Source organism: Macrobrachium rosenbergii, chromosome 5 (genome assembly GCF_040412425.1).
Source record: "Macrobrachium rosenbergii isolate ZJJX-2024 chromosome 5, ASM4041242v1, whole genome shotgun sequence".
Taxonomy (NCBI): domain Eukaryota; kingdom Metazoa; phylum Arthropoda; class Malacostraca; order Decapoda; family Palaemonidae; genus Macrobrachium; species Macrobrachium rosenbergii.
Window position 1 is genome coordinate 9,308,418 of NC_089745.1, and position 10,000 is coordinate 9,318,417.

Genomic DNA, 10,000 nt, shown 5'->3' on the forward strand with positions numbered 1-10,000 from the left:
GTTTCCGTATATCTTTATAAGTTCTGTTTTCTTCTTTCGTTTTAATTGTTATATTTTGCACTTTATATCTTTCCCGCCTACTCACGGGCAATCTTGATTGATTGATCGTGTTTATGAAACTAGCATCACAATGCCCAAGGCCATCGTTGCCTTTCGTTTGTGAGTTACTTTGTTATATAAGAACAAACTACAAGTAAAAAAATGCGCCGAAGTTTCCTCGGCGCAGTCGAGTTTTCTGTATGCCGTATAATCAAGGCCACCGAAAATAGATCTATCTTTCGGTGGTCTCGGTATAATGCTGTATGAACCGCGGCCCATGAAACTTTAACCACGGCCAGGTGGTGGCCTGTCATATCGTTGCCAAACGCACGTTTATAGCTAGCTTTAACCTTAAATAAAATAAAAACTACTGAGTCTAGAGGGCTGCAGTTTGGTATGTTTGATGATTGGAGGGTGGAAGATCAACATACCAATTTGCAGCCCTCTAGCCTCAGCAAGTTTTAAGATCTGAAGGCGGACTGAAAAAGTGCGGACGGACAGACAACGCCGGCACAGTAGTTTGCTTTTGCAGAAAACTAAAAACTCACGGACTTTTGAGTAGTGAGTCCTCAGTGACAAACTTTAGTTATCCTAGAAAAAGTTGGTTTCATCTGAAAAGAAATTGAGGTTGATTTTTTTTTTTTATGGTGAAGGAGGTACTACATTTTTATGATGATTATTATTTTCACAGTTTATATGAGTATGATAGTGTTTGACGGTTTGTTTGGAATATAGTCAGTTTGTGATTTTTACCTGTTTCTGACGTGTTTACAGGAGTGCAAGTTATGTATGACTTTTTGCACGTGTTTACAGGTATCAGTGCAATGTGTATAAATACCTACATGTTTCTTATTTTTTCACCTGTATAATGATATATATATATATATATATATATATATATATATATATATATATATATATATATATATACACACAGTGTATGTATGTATGCATGTATGTATGTATGTGTGTTCTCACGTCTCACACATGCAAACGAGTGTGCTCATGTCCGTACGGAACTCATTATAGTCTGAAGCTTTGCTTGACTTATCCATTTGTAGAAGAACCTGGTAACTATATCTAATGCAATTCTGATGACCGGAAAATCCCAAGCGCCTTCCATTTTCCGAAATTTCTCATTGAGTGGATTTCGGTGGGAGAGGGGGTTGGGGGATGGGGATGGGAGGGGGTTGGGGGAGGGAGAGGGGGAGGTCGGGGGGAAGATGGGTGACGTAAGGGTACTAATGTATCGTCTCTGCCCCTTTTCGGTTGGTAGTTGGTAAGAGGTGACTCACTACCTCAGTCCCCTCAGACGAGATGTTTTTCGATAGTTTATCATCTCTCTCTCTCTCTCTCTCTCTCTCTCTCTCTGTCAAGGAATAACATTGCTTGTTGTATATTTATTTAGCTCAGTTTTCGTCACAAATATGAGTTTACATCTCTCTCTCTCTCTCTCTCTCTCTCTCTCTCTCTCTCTCTCTCTCTCTCTCTCTCTCCAACAAACAACACAAACGAAAAGGGTAGTGTTTTAAATCTATCTCAATTTCCGTGGGAAATATGAGTATATACTCTCTCTCTCTCTCTCTCTCTCTCTCTCTCTCTCTCTCTCTCTCTCTCTCTGCACGGTACGTTCAAGGTCTTTGTTACCGTTGGTCGTCTTGAAATCGTAATGTCATCGATTAATCTTTGTTCATTTTTCAAGTAATTTATTTACCTCTTCCTTTGTTGCCTTTCCTGTTGAGCTTCTCAGAATGTGCATTATATATATATATATATATTATATATATATATATATATATATATATATATATATATATATATATATATATATATATATATATATGTATATATATGTATATATATATTCAGTATATATACATATACATATATGTATATATATATGTATATTTATTATATTTATATATTTATATAATAATAATTATTATTATTATTATTATTATTATTATTATTATTATTATTATTATTATTATTATTAATGGCTAATATGAAATAATTTATTAAGTGTCTCACGCATATATATTTTTCATATTTGTAAGTTACTGTCGTTTGAGGTCAGTGTAATTGTGAAAACAATCATAATGACAATAATAGTAATAATAACAATTATTATTATTATTATTATTATTATTATTATTATTATTATTATTATTATTATTATTATTATTCTAGAAGAAGACCCTCCTTGAGGCAAACTTCGCCGAAAAGAATGGCCTACAGAGTGCCATTATTATTATTATTATTATTATTATTATTATTATTATTATTATTATTATTATAAATCAGTAGTAGTAGTAGTAGTAGTAGTAGTAGTAGTAGTAGTAGTAGTTGATGTTAACATAACCACATACACTGTTGACCAAAAAACTAACTTTTATTTGTTTCTCTCTTTCTCCCCCCAGTGGTTCTCCTCGACACGACAAACGAGTCTTCGTTAGAATGGACGAGATATCCCTTCGGCCCCAGTTCTCCAACGCCAGGGGTGAGTTACGTTGCAATATCTTACGTTTTACATTTTACGTCTTTACCAAATTGTTTTACATGTGATGTTTTACCTGTTGTCTTTTTGATTTTGTGCGTTGTCTTAGATTTTGCTTCGTGATTTTCTGTGGTGTCTTATTTTTATGTACTGTCTTACATTTTCCGTCGTGATTTTCTCCGTTGTCTTTTAATTTCTTGTGTTGTCTTACATTTTCCTTCGGGAATTTTCGTGTTGTCTTTTATTTTTATGTACTGTCTTACATTTTCCTTCTTGATTTTCTACGTTGTCTTTTAATTTCTTGTGTTGTCTTACATTTTCCTTCATGATTTTCAACGTTGTCTTTTATTGTTAAGTATTGTCTTACATTTTCCTTCATGATTTTCTGCGTTGTCTTTTATTTTTATGTATTGTCTTACACTCTCTTTCATGGTTTTCCTATTTTTCTTTTAAGTTTGTCCATTCTCTTACATTTGTCCTTTTTTGTTTTTCCGCTATCTGTCAAGTGCCCTTCTTGCCCTCAGTACCTGGCCATCGTCTCCAAGTACCAATCACCCATCCATTAGATTTTTTGATGCATGTGTCATTTTCTTATTATTTTTCATGATAAATCCTTTAAGAGTCACTAAAAGAATTACGAGAGCATTTCCTTTGTTCATAGCAGTGTAATTTCGATGGAATTTGATCAATTTATTGTGTGGTATTCTTTTAAAGTGATTCCATTATTATTTTATGGTTTTATATATCAGCTGGAAACGATACTCATTCGTGTCACGTTAGTGTATCGTATGATGTGCTGGAAGTGGTTCCAGTCTTAATTTCATTGTAGTACCCTTGAAGAAGTATCCTGGAAGAGATCTTCCTGCAAGTGGTACTAGTCTTAACATCATAGTAGTACCCCTGAAGAAGTATCCTGGAAGAGGTCTTCTTGGAAGTGGTTCCAGTCTTAACCTCATAATAGTACCCTTGAGGAAGTATCCTGGAAGTGGTTCCAGTCTTAACTTCATAGTAGTATCCTTGAAGAAGCATCCTGGAAGAGGTCTTCCTGGAAGTGGTTCCAGTCTTAACTTCATAGTAGTAAACTTGAAGAAGCATCCTGGAAGAGGTCTTCATGGAAGTGGTTCCAGTCTTAACTTCATAGTAGTATCCTTGAAGAAGCATCCTGGAAGAGGTCTTCCTGGAAGTGGTTCCAGTCTTAACTTCATAGTAGTATCCTTGAATAAATATCCTGGAAGAGGTCTTCCGCTAACCTCGCCTAATTTGAAGTACACTTTCAAGTGATTGCTTTCCTTTCATGGCTATTATTCTCTGGAAATGAAAATTCATTGTTCATTTCCTGTTGTGATATCAGGCAGAACTGATGTTATATAATTTAGACTAATATCCCTTGAAAGTCATGTTTCATGATTTTTTATTCTCTGGAAAGAATACCATTACCTTATCTTCATAGTAGAGTGGCATCTCTTTTCCTTTATATATTTATACCCTGCCCCACAAAGTTACCTCCCTCAGCTGGGCACGTCAGCCTCCCAGCCGACAGACGCGTAGCAGACAGATCCAGGACTTGGGTCCAATACGGGAGAAGAGAGATGGAGATAAGTTACGCATCTTCCGACAAACATTTCTCTCTCTCTCTCTCTCTCTCTCTCTCTCTCTCTCTCTCTCTGTCCTTCCTTTATTTATTGGCAACTTGGTGGACTCCTGCTCCTCTTCTTGTGACGAAGCCACGTGGAAAATTTATAAAAGGTCTCTGTAAATAGCGCTGACTCTAATTCTTTTTCTCCCGAGGGAGTAGTGCTAAACCTACATTAGGCGCAGTCTATTGATCGAAGGCTGTGTCCCTCCTCCCCCTCACCTCTCCTCCCCCTCCTCCTTAGTACAATATCCCCCTTACCCTACAGCACCCCCACCCCTTCCACCCTCCCCATTCATGCCCCCAAATTTATATTGTGTAGAATTGATTCTGGTCCAAATAGAAAGTTTTCCTTCATCTTTCTTTCTTTCTACATGTCACTCATTTCCTTTTAGTTTTGATTTACTTGTGGCCCGAAGACATTCACATTTCCTCTGATATTTCAACATCTCTCCCTCCTCTTCCTACTCCTCCCCCTCCTCCTCCCCCTCCTCCTCCTCCTACGTCCATTTCTCGGAGGCGTTCTTTTCTACCAGAATTATTTTTATTCAAATTATGATCCACAAGGCGTTCACCGAACCAGAATCTCCTTTTGAATAAGCGTCCATGATAGGCCTATATAGGCCTAGTGGATAGTTGTGTTTCGTGTATTCTCGGGGCATTAAAGTAAAGATTTAGAGAGATTGAAAGACAGACAGAGAGAGAGAGAGAGAGAGAGAGAGAGAGAGAGAGAGAGAGAGAGAGAGAGAGAGAGACCAAGGCACCACCCTTCATCGATGGGAAAAATCCCCTTCTGTCATTTTCTCCTGTCTGTCTCTCTGTCTCGTCGGGACCTTTCTGTTATTTTGTTATTTGTTTGTAGCGGCGAGCATGCGACGGGAAACAAAGAGTTGAATGGGCAAACAATAGATGAAAGAGTAGACGACAGTAATTCTTTTGGTTTTTTGACCTCTAACTTTACCTTTATGAACCGTTTTCTTTCAAGGGAGGTCTTGAGAACTTCTGGTCTTTTTCTCTGTCAAATTTTTTATTTACGCAATTTTCTTCAGTAGTTTTTATCCCCTTCCTTTTGACATTTTTACTCCTTCGTTCCTTTTCAGTTCATATTCCCTTCCTTTTGGTAAATATATTTAAGACGATTTCACTCTTCCCCCCTTCCACTAACATAGACAGTTCCCTTCCTTCCAATTCTGATATTCTGTAAACCTCCAACACACAGATATTCCCTTCATGAATTGTGTTCTCTTCTTCAACAATTGTCTTGTCCTCTCCTTTAACATGAGCACCTCTTACTTCCCATACTTTTTTAGTTTTCTGTAAAAGATAACTATTGTGCCGGCTTTGTCTGTCCGTCCGCACTTTATCCTATCCTCCCTCAGATCTTAAAAACTACTGAGGCTAGAGGGCTGCAAATTGGTATGGTGTTCATCGACTCTCCAATCATCAAACATACCAAATTGCAGCCCTTTAGCCTCAGTAGTTTTTATTTTATTTAAGGTTAAAGTTAGCCATAATCGTGCTTCTGGCAACGATATAGGATAGGCCACCACCGGTCCGTGGTTAAAGTTTCATGGGCCGAGGCTCATACAGCATTATACCAAGACCACCGAAAGATTGATCTATTTTCCGTGGCCTTGATTATACGCTGTAGCGGCTGCACAGAAAACGCGATTTTTCTTCGACGCATTTTTTAATTGTCTTATATTTGTATCCCTTCCTCTCTTAAGTCTTAAGTTTTCCTCTCTTCTCTGACACTTACCTCTCCCTTTCCTCCAGCATCAGAACCTCTCTTCTCCCTCACCGTGCCCCCTTTTTCCTCTTTAGCTTTACCCTTCCCCTTCCTCCAACATCACCGGCCTATCTTCTTCAGTTCAACGTTTCCATTCCCTACCGATTCCACCTGTTCCTTTCCTCCAAACATTACCCTCTCTCTTTCTCCATCACGAAGTTCGCTTCCACTGTCCCTCAGAAAAAAAAAAAAAATAAAACGTCCCCATTGCAAATGTTTATCCGCATCAGTGTCATACTTCTCTTCAATAAATTCTTTGTCCATCGTATATATATATTTTTTGAAGGCGGTTTATTTATGCTTTAAGGGTATCGTCGATATCAAGGACTGTAGATACGGATTGGTTAAACTCTAGACCTCAGTGGATAGCTTGTTTTTAATTTCTGTCACCTCTAGGCTGTGCTAGATAATATGTTCTAGTGCCTTTAGACCTAGGGGACACTTTCTAGTATCAGTATATCTATTTGGACGCCTAGTGTCTCTAGTTAAGGGTCTAGATAAAGAGTTTTTTGACCTCGAAGTCAAAGGGAGTTTTAGCTTTTGCCAAAGGTGAAAATTCCACTTAAATAGTATTTACGAAATATGAACGCAACCTTGTACTTGTTTATCTTTAATCATTTGTACATGTTTATCTTTAATTATTTGTTTACTCATAAGGAATTGTTTACTTATTCCTTCGGTGATTTTTCTCCTATTAACAAACAGCTGTTCATAACCATTCAATAGGTTTTCTTTTATTGTTTGTTGTTTGCAAGAATAGCCAGTGTGTGTTTGTGCACGAAACCGACTGGTCACATGAAGCCGAGATGAAGGTTTGGGTTACACCTTTTGGAGTTGAGGTCAGGGGTCAATTGTGGCCTTGCCTGACCCATCCGAAAAGGATGATTTCTTTTTTTTTTTTTTTAATTTTTCCTTCTTGACATGAGTACCCCATGACTATTTTGCTGTTCAGAGTAGTCCTCAGGAATCATCACTTGCTATTTTTTTTTTATGTTTTTTTGGGACATATTTGGCAATACATGGAGATGGTACTTTTATAAATTTAGTTTTTATAATGTTGATATATTAACTTTGATTTTATGATGAATTTGTTATGATACAGGGATGAAGAAGCATTTTCAGCCCTTGTTATGTACTCATTTTAAAATGCCTCCTCCTCTCTCTCTCTCTCTCTCTCTCTCTCTCTCTCTCTCTCTCTCTCTCTCTAAGAAAAATAGGAATGTTACGTTTTAGGTAGAGCATCTCCATGTGCACACACACACACACGCGCATATATACATATATATATACATACATATATACTTACCTACATAAATATATAAATATTTATATATATATATATATATATATATATTTTTTACATACGTACATACATACACATATATATACACATACATATACACACACGCACATACACACACACTTCCATACCTATTTCGACCTCGTTAATTAGTTTCCCTTTGCAAAGCCTGATATTGAAAGAATCCTTGGGACATAATAATTCAAGAATAATGTTATTTTTCTCTTATCTGTTATTCATCGTGGTTACCATCCCAGATGAGGTGGATCGAACGAAGCGGTGTTGGTTGGTTGGGGGGGAGGATTCGGTGTAGGGGGGATCGGAACCCCATTAAACGGTGCCTATAAAGGATCAGATCTTCTTTCTCGAAGTCAATTCGTATTCCAGCGTGTAAATCCTCTCTCTCTCTCTCTCTCTCTCTCTCTCTCTCTCTCTCTCTCTCTCTCTCTCTCGAAGAGTTTCTAGCTCTTGGGAGATATTGTTATTCAGTATTACGCCGGGGAGCGAGAAGAAGAAGAAGAAGAAGAAGAAGAAGAAGAAGAAGAAGAAGAAGAAGAAGAAGAAGAAGAAAAAATAAAATAAAACGATTCAAATTTTGTGAGCGAGAGCGACGAACACTCGACGTGCGAGTGGAATATGTGAGGAGGAGGAGGAGGAGGAGGAGGAGGAGGAGGAGGAGGAGGAGGAGAACACCCTTTTCCTCCCTCGGATGGGAAAGGAGGTGGAAAGGAAAGAGAAAGAGAAAAAAAAAAAGGCTGGAAAGGAAGAAGAAATAGGAGGCACCGCAGCCGGCCTTTTGGCTTGGCCCGTTGAGCGATCATGCCAAGTTGAGATCTAAAAGGGATCCACACCTAGAATTTAGATCTCTCTCTCTCTCTCTCTCTCTCTCTCTCTCTCTCTCTCTCTCTCTCTCTCTCTCTCTCATATATATATATATATATATATATAAGCCTGCCCATTTCGCCTGGCCAGTTCGCTCACTATAATCTGTTATTGTAAACCCTGTTTTTGTTTATCTTTAATATTCCTTGAGGTGGTGATTGGGTCGGCTTACTTAAGCAGCTCTGGGTCCAGTCACGACTTGGATGGGTGATCAGCAAGAACTGCCTTGCGCAGCCGGCACCAGACACCTTTATCCATTACTCCAAAAAGGCATGTTGATATATATATATATATATATATATATATATATATATATATATATATATATATATATATATATATATATATATGTATATAGTATATATATATTTGTGTGTGTCGGATTCTATGGCCCAAATATATAGATTTAACTTATATATATCAGACATAAATACCTTTTACGTTTGGTTAACTCCGTAACAATCATGAACTTTATGAATAATAATAATAATAATAATAATAATAATAGTTGATACATAGAACCTCCAAATCAGATATTCTACCGCCATTATTCGGTAGCTTGAGTTACTCGCATTGAACATTGATATATATTATTAAAACAAAATAACAATGCGCAACGTCAAATATATATGCATTTTCGTACTGCAATCAACAAGAAAGAGAATTATGATTATGATTAGATCAATATGCTTTGTCCGTCTTGTATTCAGTTGTTTAGAAAGTTCTTTACGATTTCTGTATTTTCATTTTTTTCTATTTATGATACAGGAAGTCATTTATTCATTTTGTTTATTCGCTTATTTATTTCACTTTGTCTCTCATTTGCAAGTTAGAATGCATTCTTATTCATATAAATAATTTGTTGAATCCAACGGGTAGTGCCGTCAGTGCTCCTCATCCAGTGCACTGTAGGCATTTACTTAAGGTTCGTCGCAGCGTCCTTTCGATGGCCCCTAGCTGAAACCCCTTCCATTCCTTTTACTGTACCTCCGTTCGTATTCTCTTTCTTCCATCTTACTTTCCACCTTCTCTTAACAATTGATTTATGGTTCAGCTGCGAGGTTTTCCTCCTGTTACACCTTCCAGAGGTCCTTTGTATTTATTTATTGGTTTGTTAATTTATTTTTTTCTTTTTTAATAAGTGGTCTCTCCTTTCTGTACTACCCATTACTTCTGTTACTCCTTTCTGATGAACACCAGATTTTTGGAAGCCTGAATTTCAAGTCAGTGGCCCCTGTGGGCATGTTCCTTATGAATAGGGTTCATCATCTGAATAATAATAATAATAATAATAATAATAATAATAATAATAATAATAATAATAATAATAATAATAATTAAAAACTTTTTCTCTCCTTTTCTTTGTAAGCGCTGAATGATCTCGTAGGTCCCAGCGCTTGGCCTATGGCCTAAATTTTATATTCTGTTGTATCTTGTTCTGTTATTCTAGTGCCTTCCGCCTTATTTTTCCAATCACCTTCAGTTTGGAAACTTGTTCTTCCCATGGAATTCAGAACATCACGGAATACCATCACTTGACGCAAGAACGCCATATTATACGCGATTCTCGCGCGCAATGTCGAGCCGATTCAGCCCTCTAATTGCGGGAATAATAATTGATCGACACTAAAGAACCCTCCCCCTCACTCACTCACTCACCCCTCGATCGCATTGTATCCGAAGATATTTATATTATTCTTTTCCGCATTGCTTTATTGCGCCCAATAACCTACAGTAGAGAGTCCCCCGGCTCCTCTCCCCCCCCCTCCCCCGTGAGGGCATTCCCCATCAATCAAATGCCTTTGTTCGGTTTCATTAAGCTGAGCTATTTCTTGCAATTGCAGCGAATCAATGGTCTTT

At 37.4% G+C, this 10,000-nt stretch overlaps 1 protein-coding gene across 11 annotated transcripts in view; it reads left to right on the plus strand.

Annotated features, from left to right (window-relative positions):
• Window positions 1-10,000, plus strand: part of Eph (Eph receptor tyrosine kinase) — a 1,032,492-nt gene that overhangs the window by 682,156 nt on the left and 340,336 nt on the right. For all 11 annotated transcript variants that reach the window (XM_067103469.1, XM_067103458.1, XM_067103461.1 and 8 more), the window contains exon 3: window positions 2,460-2,539. In XM_067103469.1, coding sequence (XP_066959570.1) covers window positions 2,460-2,539 — 80 coding nt within the window. The remainder of the gene's footprint in view (window positions 1-2,459; window positions 2,540-10,000) is intronic.